This window comes from Leptonychotes weddellii, chromosome 11 (genome assembly GCF_054177405.1).
Source record: "Leptonychotes weddellii isolate Sample4059 chromosome 11, ASM5417740v2, whole genome shotgun sequence".
NCBI classification, from domain to species: domain Eukaryota; kingdom Metazoa; phylum Chordata; class Mammalia; order Carnivora; family Phocidae; genus Leptonychotes; species Leptonychotes weddellii.
The window spans coordinates 46205478-46224237 of NC_138379.1; the positions used below are offsets into that span (position 1 = coordinate 46205478).

General features: G+C 45.1%; 2 protein-coding genes across 6 annotated transcripts in view; one reads left to right on the top strand and one right to left on the bottom strand.

Moving 5' to 3' along the window:
* The window catches only part of NUMA1 (nuclear mitotic apparatus protein 1), a 68330-nt gene extending 62871 nt beyond the window's left edge, over window positions 1–5459 (bottom strand). Inside the window, exon 1 of one of the 4 annotated variants that reach the window (XM_081798760.1) lies at window positions 5354–5459. The gene's annotated coding sequence lies outside the window, so the exon portion shown is untranslated. The other 3 variants (XM_081798762.1, XM_081798764.1, XM_081798763.1) reach the window with 3 other exon arrangements.
* A 205-nt stretch (window positions 5460–5664) lies between these two features.
* On the top strand, window positions 5665–18316 carry LRRC51 (leucine rich repeat containing 51). Of its 2 annotated transcripts, none has more exons than XM_031023131.2 (6): window positions 5665–5795; window positions 11590–11672; window positions 12304–12441; window positions 16529–16734; window positions 17688–17836; window positions 18147–18316. In XM_031023131.2, exons 3-6 carry the CDS (start codon window positions 12360–12362, stop codon window positions 18238–18240), a joined length of 531 nt encoding a protein of 176 aa, XP_030878991.1. In that variant the 5' UTR covers window positions 5665–5795; window positions 11590–11672; window positions 12304–12359; the 3' UTR covers window positions 18241–18316. The 2 variants fall into 2 exon arrangements, with proteins under 2 accessions (XP_030878991.1, XP_006751919.1); XM_006751856.3 differs by having other exon boundaries at window positions 5669–5795; window positions 18099–18316.
* Window positions 18317–18760: the final 444 nt, after the last annotated feature.

Consider the following 18760-nt stretch of genomic DNA (forward strand, 5'->3'; position numbering starts at 1 on the left):
GTTCCTTCCCACTTCTTTCTAAACTCCCAGAATCAGCCTCACTGCACCCCCTCAGAGGCACCAGCACCAGCTGGGCAGAGCTCAACCAAACCTGGCTCCTCCAAGCCCTTCCTGTGAGCACCTGAGAAACCAGCAGCACCAGGCAACACCCTCTCCTCCAAGAATCAGGGTGTAGTTCCTCCAGAACCCTTCAGACTTCTAGGCTCTGATAACGCCAACCTTTCCTCCCTTTGTTTTTCAGTCCTAGATGAGGTAGCTGTTGAATGCAGTTATTACATCAAAGGTACTTTAAGATTCCCTTTTTGCTTGTTCAGCCCTCCCACAAGGGTTTAAACTAATTCTATTTACTGAGTTCACTCTTAAAATAGCTATGTGTGGTTTCTACTTTCCTGATTGGATCCTAACTGATACATAGATAAACTGAGCTCATGAGAAAGTAAGGGAAATCCCAGGAACAGTGTGACCTGACAGCATAGCTGGGCTAGCCGTGTAAAGAATTTATAACCTCCTCATTGTCCAGGAGACAGATTTTGAGCCCACAAAGAGCAACTGAGATCCTTGTATAAAGGCTGAGGCATTCAATAAAAAGATAGACCAGGAAAAAAAATCTGTCCACAGGGAAGTAAGGAAGCTTACCTTGCTCACCCAGTGAAGTAGGAGGAAAAACCCTCCTAGGAATTCAAAACCATAGTTGTTTTGTGACCTAAGCTTATGGCCTGGAAATCTATGAGGAGAGATGAATTGCATACATTTTGGTCCCAGGTTGGGAATAGCCTTGAGTGCCCAATGGAAGCAACTACAAAGTTCTTCAGGAGATATAATGAATGGCCAATAAATATGTGAAAAGACGTTCAACATCATCAGTCATCAGGAAAATGCACATTAAAACCATGATGAGATACTACTATACCTCCAGGTAATATTAAAAGGCCGACAATACCAAGTATTGGTAAGAATATACAGCAAGGGGCCCCTGGTGGCTCAGTCAGTTTAGCATCTGACTCTTGATTTCGGCTCAGGTCATGATCTCAGGGTGGTGATATCGAGCCCTGTACTCACAGCAGAGTCAGCCTGAGATTCTTTTTCCCTCTCTCTTTGTCCCTCCCCCTACTTGAGCATGCGCAATAAATATATAATAAATACATAAATATATTTCTCTCACTAAATAAATATATAATTAGATACAATCTTAAAAAAAAAAAGAATATGAAGCAAATGGAGCTCTCACATACCACTAAAATGGTACCACCACTTTGGAAAACTGGTAATTTCTTAAAAAGTTAAATATACAACTGCCATACAACCCAGCCATTCCACTCTGAAAAGAAAAATACACAAATGCTCAAAGATTTGTACATGAATGCTCATAGCCAATTTTATTCACAATAGCCAAAAACTGGAAACAAACCAAAAGTCCATCAACAGTGAATAATAAACAAAATTACATGATATAACCATACAAAAGAATACTATGTAGCAACAGAAAGCAACAAATTACTGATATATGCAACTAAATGGATAAATCTCACATGCATTATGCTATGTGAAAGAAACTAGGCCCAAGAATACACACTACATGATTTAACTTACATGAAATTCTAGGAAATTCTAGGAAATGCAAATTAATCTATAACAGTTCCTGAGCAGGGCACTTGGGGGCTCAGTTGGTTAAGCAACTGCCTTCGGCTTCCAGGGAGTCCCAGGCTGAGCCCCATGTTGGGCTCCCTGCTCAGCAGGGAGTCTCCCTCTGCCCCTCCCCCTACTCCTTCTCTCTCTCTCTCTCTCTCTCTCTCTCTCAAAAAAATAAAACCTCAAAAAAAAAAAAAGTTCCTGAGCCAAGGTGAAGGGAAACATGGACTGTAAAGAAGCATGCAGAAACTTTGGGGCATGATAGAACTGCTCTATACTTTGTGGCAGCTTTTTATAGGTGTATACACATCTGTCAAAACACTTTTCACTTTAAATAGAGTTTATTGTACATAAATTATGCCTAAGCAAAGTTGACTTAACACTGGAAAAAAAAAAAAGAAACTGCTCTTGAGGGAACTGACCTCAATCCAAGCTACATAAGACTACCACAGATGATGCTCCTTTGAATATGAGCTTACAATCCAAAACTACTACATACTTGGGGAAACAATTCACCATGGGCAAGAGTCAGTTAAAACAAATGGCAGGATTATACCCCTAAAAACTTCAGAAAATTGAACATGATAGAGACTACAAGTTTATTTAAAATTATTATATGAATTGAAAACATGAGACAAAGGATCATAGGGGGAAGGGAGGGAAAAATGAAACAAGATGAAATCAGAGAGGGAGATAAACCATAAGAGACTCTTAATCTCAGGAAACAAACTGAGGGTTGCTGGAGTGGAGGGGGGTGGGAGGGATGGGGTGGCTGGGTGATGGACATTGGGGAGAGTATGTGCTATGGTGAGCGCTGGGAATTGTGTAAGACTGATGAATCACAGACCTGTACCCCTGAAACAAATACATTATATGTTAATAAAAAGAAAAAAAAAACATGAGACAAAAACAAGATACCATAGAAAACAAAGAGGCAGATTTAAAAATGAACCAAAGAGTACTTCTAAAAATGAAAAAGTTAGCTAATGAAGGTAAGAACTCAGGGCACCTCGGTGGCTCAGTCAGTTGAGCAACCAACTCTTGATCTCAGCTCAGGTTTTGATCTCAGGGTCATGAGATCCCTCTCTCATCAGGCTCTGCACTGGCCGTGGAGCCTGCTTAAGATTCTCTGTCTCCCTCTCCCTCTGCCCCTCCCACCCTTAAACAAATACACACACACACACATACACAACACACACAAAGTAAATTAGTTCTAGGTGAAGAGTCAATTAGTATGCTAGGAGATAGATTTAAAGAAATTAATCAGAGGTAACACAGAAAGAGACAGAAATTATGAAAGATAAGAGATGTGGAGGACAGAATAAAAAAGCCCAACATAAGTTAAAATATGGGATCTGGGAAAGGCACTATTTAAAAACAGAATGACTGCAAATTTTTCTACAAAATTTATGCAAGGTATGAAATCTCAGATTGAGGAATCACTATAAGCTCCCAATAGGATACAATTAAATCTACACCATATAATGAAACTGCAGAACACAAACAGTAAGATCTTTAAAACAACCAGAGAAAAATGCAGGTTACCTACAATAAAATGATAGTTAAATTTTGAGCACAGTTCTCAAAAGTAACAACAAAAAGTCAGAATTTCAGTAAAATAACATTTTCAAAATGCTGAGAGAAAATAACTGGAAGCTTAGTACCCAGCTAAACTATCAAGACTGAAGAGGAAATAAAGATGTTTCCACACAGAGTGTTTACCACTAACTGACTCTCACTGAAGAAAACATCTGAAGGATATATTCATCTATTTAACACAAAAGGAATAAAATGCAAGAATGGTGAAAAAACAAAAAGCAAGCATATAAGGGTAAAATGAAATTAATCACAGAGCACAAAACATAATACTGTTAGACTACAATAATAATTATTATTACTTAGAATTGCTCGATATTGAAATGGACTGCCTTTGGGAGTGGTCTCATCATTGGAAGTGCTCATTTTGAGTTCGGACAACACCTTTTGATATGTTTAGTATAACACTGGGTAAGAGGCTGAAATAAGTGACCCCCAACATACTTACTGACCATAGGGTGTTATCAATTAGACACAGCTGTCAAAACATTCCCCAATCGGCTCTGTTTAGCCACCTGTGGCAGGGCTTTCCCCCCATTCTAACAGTTCTAGAACTCAAGTACTAGTTCAAGGCATTCTTCTCACTCCCATATTCCATAAATAAAGAACATTCTAAATAGAAATGTTTTTTAAATGAGCTTTCAGGTAAGGTCTTTTAGCTTTGGGGGAGTACAGCTTTGGCATTAGATTAAGAATCAGGCATTACAATTAGTCACCATTTGCTTGAACTTGGGCCAAGAAAAGAGTACTTTGGAAGCTTTTACAGAGAATTATGTGCTTCTTCCTCTACAAGGAGAACCATGCAGGAACAGAGAGGGAGGGAACACATATACTCATCCTTGCTGATGGAAAGCTACCTTACTTGGTCTGAGTGTTCCTTCTGGGTTCCCATATATTCACAGCAGTAAATAGCTCGACAAGGTAGCCCCATTTCCCTTATCCAAGGCTTCTGTCCACCACAGAGTAACACACTTGACATTCCAGAACTTTGGACATACAGGACCAGGCAACAGACACCAGAGAGAGGGAAACACGGATTAAAGCAAGTAAATATGACATTTTTAGAATGCAGTGCCATTCCAGACAAAAAGATAGAATACAGAGGTTCAAAAGCCACTAAATGAAGATGGGAAAGCCAGGCTCCTATTTCCTTTCAGTCCACGAAAGCTCATTCCTTTCAAAGTATGCATTAATAGCCATGACATGTTTCACTCATACCTGCCTAGGCATCAGGATACGGGGATAAAAGACACTGTCTCGTTCTAGAAGGGCAAACATGCAGACACTCTTCCAATACCAGATGAGAAGCACTCCCCTGGGGCGTAAGCAAGAGAGGACGTCCACAGGAGGCAGCATCAAGCCAGTTGCGCTCTTTCCCACCCACAACCTTCACACAGTAACTTACAGTCGCATATTTGTACATTCCAAGATGCTTCCATGAAACAACTTAACTGATCTGACCCTCAGAATAACCCCAAGAAGTAGGTAAGGCAGGTAAGTTCATTGTTTACGTTTGGGAAATGAGGCTCAAAATAAATTAGGTCACTCGTCCAAGACAACGCGCACCCCCACACAGCCCCTTACCCCCCACTCCTTATTTACGCCAACCACGCACTAGCGATGTAATCCTGACCAAGTAAACACTATAAAATACCTCTGTTTCCCCATCTGTAATAAAGGATAATAGGACAATTAGGAATATTTAAAAAATGATCCATATAAAGGCTGTGGCACAATGTCTGAAACGTAGCCGGTGCTCGGAAAATGTCTACTACTAGTATTACTACTGTTATTGTTAACAATAATAGGCGGAGACTTCCCTGGGATCTCTGGGTCACAAGCATTTCAGGAACACGCACTAGCCGCCCCCCGCCCCCACCGACCCGGTCGCAGACAGAATTCCACAGACACGCCCCCAAACAGACCCTCCCCCTAGGCACGCCGACACCTCCTCCCACCCGGACATGCCCCCCTCCTCACAAACCTTACCCCCGATAGATTCTCCCCAGTCAGAGTAGGTTATGAAGGAGGCCTTCCACTCGCACCCGCCTCTCCAGCACCCCCTTTAGGCCCGGGCATCCCTGCGGGCGCCCAGACCGAACACCAGCCGCGGGCCCGCGCCGGTTACCTGCCGCGCGCTCCCGCTCCGCCTCACGCTTCCACGGGATCGTGTTTGTTGCGGGCTCGCGCCAGCGCGGTGAGCGCACAATTAGTTTAAACTATGGCCCCGCCCCCACGCGCCACCCTCTGATTGGCCCCGGTCGGCTGGAGTCTCACGCAAGGGCACGCTTGAGGACCCGGGAAAAGGAAGTGTGAGGACCACTGGGAAGAGAGAAGGGGTGTCACTCTTTCCGGAATCCGGCCTGGACTTGAGAGCAAAAAAAACTACAAATCCCAGGACGTCCCGCGGCTTTGGAGCACCGCCCCCTGGCGAACTACAACTCCCAGTAGGCATCGCGGCAGCACTTAGGTTTGTGGCCGGGATGCGGTGGTGTAGGTAGTTACCATGGAGTTGAGCTGAGTAAGCCTGAGGTAGTGGGACGCCGAGGCTGGAGGGAAAGCAACTGCGGGTGAGTCGGGCGGGAAAACAGGAAATTCGTTCTAGGGGACCATTCGCTCTCTATGGAGAGATTAAGGAACTTCCTTTTTGGGGACCTGAGAAACCCTCCCGCACACACCCATTATCCCCTTGCACAATGAACAAGACACAACATCCGTACGGAATAGACCGGGGGAGGGGAGGGAAGGGCGACGAGATACATAGCCACACGGATTTGGGGGGTGCTTAAGAACATCCCCTATCACAAACCCGGGACCCCCTAATACGGATACCTCAAATCTCTGACAGTGGGAGATCTGAAACACACTCAGAAAATGGGTTGGTTTTTCCTCGATGATGAACTGAGACCTCTTCAAGACATGGGAGTAGAATTAGAGTAAATCACCGGCCCTAATACTGGAGATGTATGGGGCTTGACTTGTCTCTTCCCTGACATGCAGGAAGGTCCCAGGGTACAGCCCCGTTCTCAGAGTCAGCAGCATCACACACACATTAGGGGTCCTGTCCCTAATTTACCTCTTCTCCCTACACCTCCCCCTATGGTCGGCTTCTCCTAGCTCGGTGGTTAGACTTTGATTCCTTTTACAGTCTCATGACAGATTATGGTTGGCAGCTTACCGAGCACCTTCACATTCAGTCTCTTGAGTTTTGTGAGTCAAGGATATTTATCCCCATTTTACAGATTGGAAAACTGAAACCCAAAGAGGACCAGCGACTTGCTCAAGGCCACACACCAAGTCAGTGACAGCTTAGGACCATACCCCAGTTTGTCAACTTCGAGCCAAGTCACTAACTTGAGTTTACAGCATGTCTAGTTTAAGGACGTGTTCCAAGGAGTAAACTTGGACAGCAGCTAGGCTGCATCTTGGGCTTCCCTGTGGCACCTGGGAATATAACCTCCCAGAACACACTAGATTATGTGGCCAACTTTTCATGACATTCTTTGATTTTTCTTCCACCTGTAGTCCATAAACAGAAACCCTCTCTAGGCCAGGCCATTCAGTCTCCTATAAGATCTCATCTGATTATTCCTCAAAACTTCCTACGCCATCATATTGCTACCTACCTGAAAGAGGGAAGAAATAGGCTAACAACAAATCAAATCCCAATTGTTAGTAATTTCCAAAAACTGAAAACAAATTTTCATCAACTTGGATTGGTTAAAGTTAAATTAACTAAATTAATAGGATACACACAAATTCTATTCAGTACTCTGCAGTTATTAAAAAGGGTGAGTCTAGGGGCACCTGGGTGCCTCAGTCAGTTAAGCATCTGCCTTCGGCTCAGGTCATGATCTCAGGGTCCTAGAATCAAGCCCTGCATCTGGCTCCCTGCTCAGCGGGGAGTCTGCTTCTCCCTCTCCCTCTGCCTCCACTCCCCCTCCCCCGCCACTCATGCGCACGCACTCACTCTCTCTCTGTCAAATAAATAATTTAAAAAATATTTTTAGAAAAGGATGAATCTACAATATAAAAAGAAAAAATACATTGTTAGCTAACACTACAATGGCAACCATATTTCAGTATAAATGTATCCCATCAATATATTGTACATCTAAATCTACACAATGTTATGTCAGTTATCCCAGTTATAAAGTAGAATTTAAAAAATACATTTACAAATAGTATGTGTTTATTTAAAAATATACACAATTTTGTATATATCCCTTCTAAGAGGTTATATTCCCAAACATTAATCATGATTGTTCTTGGTGAGATGGAAACTCAGACTTTTAGTTTCTTTTTTTTTTTTTTTTAAGATTTTATTTATTTATTTGACAGAGAGAGACACAGAGAAAGAGGGAACACAAGCAGGGGGAGTGGGAGAGGGAGAAGCAGGCTTCCCGCCAAGCAGGGAGCCCAGTGCGGGGCTTGAACCCAGGACCCTGGGATCACAACCTGAACCGAAAGCAGACACTTAACAACTGAGCCACCCAGGTGCCCCAGAGTTTTAGTTTCTACTTGATGTACTTCTCTATGTTGTTTGACTTTATTCAGCTATCATGTTAACTTTTAAAATTAAAAAATAAAATAAAATAAAAGGTATTTCCAATTTGGAAAGGAAAAATTCCAAAACAAGACAGGTATGCCTCTAAACTTGTCATTTGTCAAGTCAGCCTGGACAGATGAGGAAGGCACTGGCATCTGACTGGTCATGAGGCAGAACAGCAGCTGGGAAAGACTGGCTCCAAAAACGCAGCCACTGAAGTAAGCAAAGCAACCTCAAGTCAGTTCTACCCAGCAGCCAGGTATACCATGTGACACCTGAAGACACTATTCATTTCTTCTTTCATTTGTCCATTATCCATTTGTTCATCAAGCCTTTAATGAAGACCCACTCTTTGCCAGGCTCAGTACAGAGTAATGGTGGGAAGAGAGAAAAAAGTCTGACTTCTGTCCCTGGCCTTGAGCTTACAGGGAAGGAATAGAAAGTTTATAAAGAAACGAGTACAGGGGTACCTGGCTGGCTCAGTCAGTAAAGTGTGCGGCTCTCGATCTCAGGGTCATGAGTTCAAGACCCACACTGGGCATAGAGACTACTTTAAAAAAAGTGGGGGGTTGCCTGAGTGATTCAGTGGGTTAGGTGTCTGACTTGATTTCAGCTCAAGTCATGATCGCGGGGTCACGGGACTGAACCCCACATCAGGCTCCCCACTCAGTGGGGAGTTTCCTTGATATTCTCTCCCTCTGCCCCTCCCCCCACTCACGTGTGCATGCCCTCTCTCAAATAAATCTTTAAAAAAAAAATGAGTATGGAGAATACAGCTGCTTCAGTGTATTAATATTAGCACCGGCTGCAGGATATACAATAGCTTTCAAGATAGGTATGTCTCCATTTTACAGATGAGGAAACAGTCTGTGATAAAATTTTGTTCAAAGTACAGTAGGGGCATGTATCAGTTAGCTATTGCTGTATAACAAACCATCCAAAACCATAATGACTTAAAATAATAAGTATTTATTATTGCTTTCAAGTCTCTAAGTCAGCCATATGTTTCTTCTGGTCTTGCCTGGGCTCATTCATGGGTCTGCAGGCATCTATGACTATCCTGAACTTGACTTGGTGTAGGCTGGCTATTGGCTAGTCTAGGATGGCCTCAGCTGGGAACACTAGCTCTCTGCACCTATCTCGCCTGCACATGTTTCTCCCATCCCTCCTGTACGGTAGCCATTTTCTCTTGGCACAGGCAAAAAGCAAGACGGCAAGCTCTTTAAGCTTTCTGTTTGCTTCATGTTTACCAACATCCCATTGGCCAAAGCAAGTCACATGGCTGAGCCCAACATCAGAGTGGAGAACTACAGAGTTATAGGGCAAAAGAGATAGATACCAGGGAGACCAGGAATAGGAATAATCAAGGGAATCAATCTGCCACAGAACACATTGACCAATTTTATCTGGAAAGACAGGCTTCATCAAAGAGAGTACACTAGGCCTGAGTATTAAAACATGAGAATATTCACTAAGTAGGCAGCTGTTTCTTAGAACTGGATGCAGGCTGGTTTGCCACAATCAGTGGAAACCTAGCAGGCTTTTCTGTGCTCATGACAGACAGGGTTGTTCTATTATTTGTTATCTAGGCTTCATTCCTTCTGGTCAGGGACAGGGCAGCAAGCACTCCATAAATGTTTGCAGATTTGAATTGAGTTTCTTATTGTGAATGAGGTGTAGACTGAAATAGCTGAACCTGGGAGCCAATTGTTAGAAAGAGCAGCTTACGATCAACACTAGCAAAACAGAAAGCCTTGAATTTGGCAGTTTCTCATTCATTCCTCCCACAAACATTTGAGTGCCTGTTGTAAGCCAGGTTCTGTGTCAGATGATGAATAGACACAGTGCTAGCTCACAGTCTGGGCTACTATTTAAATGGAGAAGAATAACAACTGTTTCCAACTGGCAAATTTATCTAACTACTGGGGGCTCCATTTTTAATACTAACTCATCCAGAAAAATGCATCAGGATGATGCATTTGTGTATGACACAAAGTCAGAATTTCTTAGGAACTGCACTGAGTTAGGTTCTCTGATGGTCAAGGGAACTAATGGTAAAATTCTGCCCTTAAATATTTTAAGCTAAAATCCATGTCCAGTGCAGAACTCTGGGGTCCCAACACAGGACTTTGAGAAAAGTATCCAATCTCACTCAAAGACATCAAACTTGTTTTAGGTGCTCTAGTGGAATGGGCTTCTCTGTCGAGGTGAGAACACAAGCCAGGTTCCTCTATTTCCAGAAAAGCCTGTGTTATTTTTGGCTGTCTGTATATTTGATAACCTAAAAGATGCAGGTCTCCCTAATCAACAGTCTGTGCCCACCAGGCCAGTCTTGATTTGACAGAGAATTCAACTGTGAAATGACTCAAAGTGGCACTTCCACAAAGCGCAGTTGAGACTGCTGCTTTTTGAGAGGAAGATATTCACTTCCCATTCCTCTACGCATTAAAACACCAAAAAAGGAATTTACTCAAACTGTATTAAGCTTAAGCTGAATTATAAACTGTCAGGTCCCTGGTTTTTTGTTTTTTAAAGATTTATTTATTTATTTATTTGACAGAGATACAGCGAGAGAGGGAACACAGCAGGGGGAGTGGGAGAGGGAGAAGCAGGCCTCCCGCAGAGCAGGGAGCCCAATGCGGAGCTCGATCCCAGGACCCTGGGATCATGACCTGAGCCGAAGGCAGATGCTCAATGACTGAGCCACTCAGGTGGCCCCAAGGTCCCTGGTTTTTAAGAGAAATTCATTTTAAGAAAATGTGTGCATTTCATTTTCTGCATATAATCTAGAACTGCATATCCTAAGGTTTCCCTTTTTACTTTGGCTGCCAGGAATTTCAGAGATAACATAGGCCAGTTCCTAATTCCATGGTACATCTCTTTCTCTTCCTTTAGTCTGCTTCTGATCTTTCCCTTCCATGTTTCCATTTCCTACATCAGTCTGGTAGCCACTAGACACTTGTAGCTGTTGAGCACTTGACAGGTAGCTTGTCCAAATTGGGATGTATAAAATATCTCAATTATCAATAGCAATTATATGTTGAATGTTATTTTGGATATATTGGGTTAAATAAAATATATTAAGCTTTACCTGTTTCTTTTGACTTTTCCTTTTATGGCTACTAGAAAATTTTAAATTACATATGTGGAAAAATTACTTATGTGGCTTGCATTTATAGTGTTCATTATATTTCAGTTGGACAACTCCATTCTATAAATCATCCTATTTTATGAGTGTTGTTATATACATATTATATATATATATATATATATATACACACACATATATAAACTACCTCAAATCCTTTTGGAAAGCAGGTGTAGTAAGCAAAGGAGGTGACAGCAGGGGATGAAGTGAAGGGGAGGTTGACTGGGACATGTCCTTGTCAGTCTATGTGTCTTTTGTTTGTATCTGTCACATACAAAACCCCTTGGTAAAGTGTGTTTTCAGCTTTCTTCTTCCCAGGTGAGTAGTATTCTCATGGCTTTCCCCAGTCTCTTGAAAATATCTCTGCTAGGACGCCTGGGTGGCTCAGTCGGTTAAGCGACTGCCTTCGGCTCAGGTCATGATCCTGGAGTCCCGGGATCGAGTCCCGCATCGGGCTCCCTGCTCAGCGGGGAGTTTGCTTCTCCCTCTGACCCTCCTCCCTCTCATGCTCTCTGTCTCTCATTCTCTCTCGCAAATAAATAAATAAAATCTTTAAAAAAAAAGAAAATATCTCTGCTTTACTTGAGCTAACAAATTGGAAAGGATCTGATAAGACAATTCACACCACATTGTAAATGACTGATAACATTGTGTTTACCCCTCTCAGGGGTATTTCCATTTTAACAGGGAACAATCCCTGAACCCAAAGGAATGAATCCCTAATGGTGGCGTTTCAGGCACTGGTGACAGGTGAGTGAGTGAGGTAGACTCTGGTTTTATGTGTATGTGCTTATATATGTAGGAGTACATTCGGGATGTGGCTGAAAGTAGGGTCTTTGGATGGAAAGGAAATGAGGCTGAGACAAGCTGAGCAGAGAAGGTAGCAAAGCCCCAGCTGGGTCAGACTGGCAAAGGGCTGTCAGACACCAGATCCAATGAAGGCCCTCAGGGGTTTGTTAAGCAATAGAATAGCCCAGTTGATGTCACTGGAGTGTAGGTACCAAGACAGCCTCCATGGTAACTACTGTGGAGTAGCACAAAGGGCCTCAGAATAGGATTCGGGAGTCTAGGATTGCAGTCCACACTGACTCACTGGCTTAACTCTGGGCAAGTGCTTTTACCCTGGGGTCTCGGTTTCTTTATGTGGGAAGTAGAAATGGGTGTTACAACTATCAATGAGCTCTAAGGGATGTAAAGGTGCTCTGAGAAGTAGGAAGTGCCCTACAAATGCAAGGAATGGTGATTACTGTCTTAAAACAGAAATGCAGCCAGGCAAGCCTGGAGTGGTGGAGGGTAGAAAGCAAGGGTGCAGGGCTCTGGGGATACCTGGAAGCCTAAACCCCTTGTACCTGGAACACTGGTCCTTCTCTATCGCCCCCAGGCTGAACCCGGACTCCCAGGGCCAATGCTTACACCTGGCAAATGATGGCCTGAGCTATGAACAAACAGGACTATATGAACACTTCGGTGCAAGAGCCCCCTCTTGACTACTCCTTCCGAAGCATCCACGTGATCCAAGGTCAGCCCACAGAGCACAGCACTCCACTCACCATGGCAACAGGCTGGGTATGGTTCCTAGGGAGAGAGCAGTCTTCTACTTAAGAGCCTAAAGAGAGTCTTCCTGTGTGCTTGCAGATTTTTTTCTTGTTTTTGAGAGGAGTAGGGGGTAAGTAGGTGACAGGGGTGTAAGGGGTAATTGATCATCTTCAAAAGAATCCAGGCTACAGCAGTAAAGTCAGGTCGAAGGAAATTGGGAAACTAGTTTATCTGCCAATGGTTTTATTCTCCTGTTTTTACCTGAAGAGAGGAATAAATGAATGAAAACACAGGCGGAACCCTATCTCCTCTGAGGACACAAACCTATTCTGATCACTGGTAAAACATGCAGGGTCTCATTATTAGGGGCATGTTTCCAGTTTAAATATTTATTGATAAATATCTTATACTCATTCCAGCCCTATCCAAGTTTATTCCATTATCACCCATAATTATTGCAGGTTCCAGCACTACCCATGCTCATTCCCATTTTTATTATTCAGTGTCTTTGTAAATAGGTGGCTCATACTCTTCAGGAAGGGACAGAGGGAGGCTCTTAGTATCATATTCTCAGGGTAATATGCTTCTTTGCAAGGAAGTTCTGTCCCTGGCTTTTGCTATCTGGCTTCTCATAAAACACTGTACATCTGCTCTCACCGAACACATGCTGGTACCCACATATCCTAGACCCAGTATCTGGCTTTGGTTTTCTCTCATAGGCAACTGGTGGCTACTTTTAAGCTCAGGAAGAAGGCAAATAGTTATCCAGGGGGTACTAGGCCTGGCTTGAGTTGGGGATACTACTGGGTTTGCGCCAGCCACAGTGGTAACTCATATTCTTTCAGGAGCATACAGCCACCTACCGTGATCTTTTTTGACTGTGCACAGCATCACTTCTGATTGATGTAGTCTGTGTTTCACAAGGGTTTTAGCTGTAATGGTTCTGTACAAGATAACTGAGGTGACAGATGAGGGAAGTATGGCTCCTGCCTACCCGGGAATTCCCAACTCTGAGCGGGGAAATAGAGCTTTGCACCCTCTGGAACCTTCAAAATGAGGGGAGAAACAATCTACTACAACCACAGATGACTCCACAGCACAAACCATGGTCCGTACAGATGCCCTCTCCTTCGTTCAGTGGTTAAATATTTACTGAGCACCTACTATTTAGTGAGCGCACGTGTATACATACATGCCAGGCATTGTGCTCCTTGCTGTGTCTCATAAAGAGAGGGACAGAAGCACATCCAAGCCCCAAAAGGCCAGTCCCCTCAGGTTCCCCAGAGCTTGTGGAAAGAGTCTGGGGGTACTGGATAGACTATTTGCTAAAGTAAACCAATAGATGGATTATAGATTCTGAAATGGCAAGGACTTTAGACCATATCCAACCCATAGTCCTCTAACTTCTGCACATGAACCTACAGTGTTAAGGGAGTCTGCTGCAAGACACACTTACCAACCCCTTCCATTATGGGGTGAGGGATGACGTGAAGAAGATATTATCAAACTAACTCCCACCCTCTAGGGACACATGGAAAAGTTGTGTGGCAACCCTTCAGAGATATGAAGACAGGATCACGTTTCCCAGATCTTCCTGGGGCTAAACACTCCCCAGTTCTTTGGGCACTGATATCTGTGGTCCATATTCCAGACCTGCCTTGGCCTACTCTGAACAAGGCAGCTTCAACAGATCCTTAAGCAATGCAGTACGCTGGTGGAATCTGAAGGGAACAGAAACCTGTAGCAATGGGATACACCATTCCACTCTTGATACCGGCAGCCCAGATGGGAGCCTCAAGTTTTAGGCAACACAGTTCCACCAGTGGCTGCTTCTGAGCTGGAGATCTGCCCATGCTTAGTGGCAGTCTCCAAGCTGCTGCCTCATCAGGCTGGATGCTAATCTGTATGTGGGTTTATTTTAACCCTAACTTTTATTCAGCTGTGTCATTTCACTGGGGGTTCTCAGGATATGTTGAGGTGGGGGGGCAGGATACTCTGCTTCAGTGCCCTTCTGTGACCTTCCCCCCCCCCAGCTCAGGCCCCAACTGGGGATCCTGCTCACTCCAGCACTAAGGTGGAGAGCCACCTGGTGGATGCTGCCTGACCTGCAGCCGAGGAGGAGAGGAAGTTAACCCTAGGGGGAGGTGGAAGGGACGAAGTGTGTCCAGTAAGAGCTGAGGGGAGTGAAGACGGCTAGCCAGCTTCAGCAAATCCTAAATACTTCCTTCCCCGGAGACAGCTTTAGACAAGTAATGAGAGGCTTAGGGGCAAGAGGAAAAATACAGTCCCCTCAGCCATAGGGGGTATCTGGTTCTGGCTCTGCCACTATGACTCTGGGCAGGGCCCATCCTCTCTACCTCATTTGTCAAAAAGTGTGTGGGGGTCTACACAGATGGTTTGGAACATCCCTGTTTTCCCTATTCTCTCTCCTCCTTGGCCAAACTTTCTGAGGGTGTTGTTTACACTACCTGCTTAGGTTTCCTTAACCTTCCCTTCACTCTTGAACTTAGTCCAATCTAGCTTCTGTCCCCAGGTCCTTCTCATTTCATTGAAACAGCCTTCACCAAGGTCACCAGGGGCTGGAGTTGCCAAAATTACTTTTCAGTCCTTATCTCCCCGAAATTCACTCCTATAAACTATGGACTCCCTGAGCATCTGTAAAATTATCTTCTTGTGGTTCTCCCTCCGTCCTTCCCTCATTACTCATTTAGACTCCCCTTCCTCCTTGTCCCTCCTTTCTACCCTCACTCTCCATGTAGAATCTCCTCTACTTCTCTAACTTGTACACCTTCTATGCTAATAATTCTCATCCGTCTCCTGAGCTTCAGGCCTCTGTATCCAACTGCCTGCCTGGCTTCTCCACCTTTTTGTGTTATAGGAACCTCAGACACACACCACGGCTAAGCCTGAACTCACCTTTCCAACCCTGGTTTGTCTTTTTCTAATTCCTTATCAGTCCCCTAGACAAGAAACTGGGCACCACCCTATATTATTCTTTTACGCTTACATCCAGTCACTTCCAGTCATGCTGATTTTCTCTCCCTCTCATCTCTTGCTTGGGTGACTCAAAGAGCCACACTGGTCTTCCAGTCACACCCACTCCCTTTAATCCATCTCCACGCCAAAGCTTCAGAATGATCTTTCTGCAGTGTGAAAGATGTGGATCATCTCCTTTGTTTAAACCCTCCAGTGGCTTCCCATCATCTACAGAATGAAGTCCAAAATACTCTGCCTGGCATTCAAGGCTCCTTGGCTTCTTCCTCCTTGCCCCCACCTTGAGCAGTGCATGCCTACACGCCGTTTCACACCTCTATGCCTCTGCTTGTGTGGTGCCACTCTTGCCCTTTCCACCCTTTGCTTGGTTAAGGTCTCCTTATCCACTGAGCTCCAGCTCAGGTTTCGACCTCCCTGAGTGCCCAGACTGAGCTAGGAGTCCTTCTGCATGATGCCATCGCTGTCATTGCCAGCTTGTGTTCATCCTGCCTGTATGAGCTCCTCCAAGGCACAAACATCTGCTTCATCCCTGCCTTGTTACTCGTCCAGAGCTTGGCACAGACCATCTGCCATTCTGTTTACCACTATACATCCGGTATCTGGCACATATACAGTTGCTCAGCAGTAATGCAAGAGAGAGGACGTCAGAGGGTGTTGTACTGAAGTGAATGCTATAGGTCCTACCAGTGGATAATTCTAGACTTTGTGCTATAATCATCTTCGTTCAGGCCTGACAATTCTAGTTCTTAGTTTCCATAAAGTGAGAGTGATTTTGCCTCTTCCCCGTCCCCAAACCCAATGATATGACAGACATGAGGAGACCATGTGACCCAAACCAAGAATTTGGGATGGGAAGTCTTTGACCCTTAGTCCAAGTTTACTTGGACTCCTGAGGCCTGTGGGACGGGGTCCTGTACTGACAGCAGGTAGAGCCATGCTAGACTCAAGCATGAGGCTATGGTCCTGGCAGGCCCTCCAGCTATAGCTTAGGCTGTAAATCCTCCCAGCTCTGTCCCTTCCCAGCCCTAAAACAGAAAAGCAAAGATGACAGCCCACGTCTCACTCTATCCCCACAGACCTGACGAGTGAGGAGCCACGGACAGGGCTACGACCAATAAGGCACTCAAAGTCAGGGAAGTCACTGACCCAGTCCCTGTGGCTGAACAACAATGTCCTCAATGACCTGAGAGACTTCAGCCATGTGGTTTCACTGCTTCTGGAGCATCCAGAGAACCTGGCCTGGATCGACCTGTCCTTCAACGACCTGACTTCCATTGACCCTGTGAGTCCCCAGCCCTGAGTGTCCAGTCAGGGTGGGCCTGCTACCACCTCGTCCAGCCCCCAGCCTCTCTATCTCCCACACATTCTCCAGGAAGTAGTGCGGCAGCACAGTGCTGTGCAAAGTACATGGCTATAGGCTCAGACAGATGTAGGTTCAAATCCTAGATTTGTCTCTTACTTTGGGACTTCGGCAAGATACCCAACCTTTCAAAATCTCAGCCCTCCTGTCTGAAAAATGGGGAGCATGTGCCCCCACAAAACAAAGATTTTATGAGGATTAAATGAGAATTATGAAAGCCAACTGGCACGTAGCAGGCTGCAGGAACATAAAGCTTTTGTTACCGGGCACCCACCGTGCCTTGTGCTGAGTTCTTCTGTGGAAGAGGTAGGTAAAGTACAGCACTTATTTTCCATGAACTCAGACTCAAGTTTTAAGAAATAAAACACAACTGACCCTTTCTTGTCCAGGATCGCTATCAGAGGGGAAAAGCAGCTACAGCCATGAGTTGGAAACTATTCCCCAGGTTGTAGTGATCTCAATTTAACTACTATTTTGAAAACTTCTCTTCTGTACCTAGCGTGATGCTCTCTATCCCTATCCCTTGTTATGAAAGATTCTTAGATCACCAAAGCTAAAAAGATCTTCACTGTAGAGGCAACTGAGGCTCAAGGGGAAGCAGGAGAACCCAGTCACCTGGCAAGTCAGTGGCTGTGCTAGGCCCCAGGCCCATACCTCCCGCCCCTCAGATCACAGCTCTATGGCCATGTGATACCCCTGTACTCCTTCAGAGTTAAATGAAAAGTAGGTCGGAGTTATCCAGAATGGCTGCAGGGGGGTGGCGTAGACTGGAAAGCAAGTTGTTTCCCAAACTTTTCCTTCTTGGCCCCCAAGTCAGTCCTGAGCACAGATCCAGGGCCCTGTCCATCCTGGCTTTTGGTTTCCTTCCCCAACAGGTCCTGACAACTTTCTTCAACCTCAGTGTACTCTATCTCCACGGCAACAGCATCCAGCGCCTGGGAGAGGTGAACAAGTTGGCTGTCCTCCCACGGCTCCGGAGCCTCACACTCCACGGGAACCCCATAGAGGAACAGAAGGGGTATAGGTAAGTGCCCTGGCCCTGAAGCTGGGCTCCCCTGAGGAAAAGGAGGTGGGGAGAGAAGAAATCCAATACCATTGTTCTGCCATGGTGGGACAGAGAAGAGAGTGGAGATCTTTCCTGTCTTACTATCCATCGGGAAACTCTGTCTCCCCCAAATTATACTTCAGTCCCTCCATTCTTGCAGTTAGGGGAGAGAGCACCAACTGGTGGAGGGGGAAGGAGGTTCTGGTGGGGGGCTGGCCCCCAGCCCAAGTCTTCCCCACAGGCAATATGTGCTGTGCACCCTACCCCGTATCACCACATTCGACTTCAGTGGGGTCACCAAGGCAGACCGTGCCACAGCTGAAGTGTGGAAACACATGAACATCAAGCCCAAGAAGGTCCGGATCAAGCAGAATGCACTCTGAGGTTCCCAGGGCCCCAGCAGTCCTAAAGGCCGAGGATGGTCAGTTTGGTTTGACAATAAACGATTTGAGCAGTTGAGCAGATGTGAAGTCATCTGTGCCCTGTAAAAATGTCCTCCAACTCAGGCAATTGTCAGTAGCTCCAGTCTTAACTTCTCTGATAAGAGGGAGGCAGTGGAGGGAAAGGCCTGTTGGCCTGGGACGCAGGGGACCTGGTTTACTGTATGGCCTTGAGAAACTTACCTAATCTCTCTGGGCCCCTTTCTTTTACTCTTCAATTCAGATATCCTGGGGTCAGAGCTGCTTCACAGAGCGCCAAGTTTCTGTGGAAATGCCTCAGAGATTTTATAGGCTGTGATCTCTGAACCCCCCACTTCAATCAGATCAGAGTAGTTCCACTGTTTCACATGCTGGTGTTCTGCTTGAGATTTCATTTGATAAAAAGAATCTTCTGCTTCAAAACAGTGGCTTGCTGGCTCCGTATCAAGTATCCTTGGTCTGCCTTTACCCGCCCCCCCCAACC

Bases quoted from the DNA above. Each gene is read 5' to 3' on its own strand.
- LRRC51 (XM_006751856.3), top strand. From the start codon at position 12,360: ATGAACAAACAGGACTATATGAACACTTCGGTGCAAGAGCCCCCTCTT. The intron at 16,735-17,687 runs GTGAGTCCCCAG...CTTCCCCAACAG, and splicing joins ACCTGACTTCCATTGACCCT to GTCCTGACAACTTTCTTCAA. The intron at 17,837-18,098 runs GTAAGTGCCCTG...TCTTCCCCACAG, and splicing joins GAGGAACAGAAGGGGTATAG to GCAATATGTGCTGTGCACCC.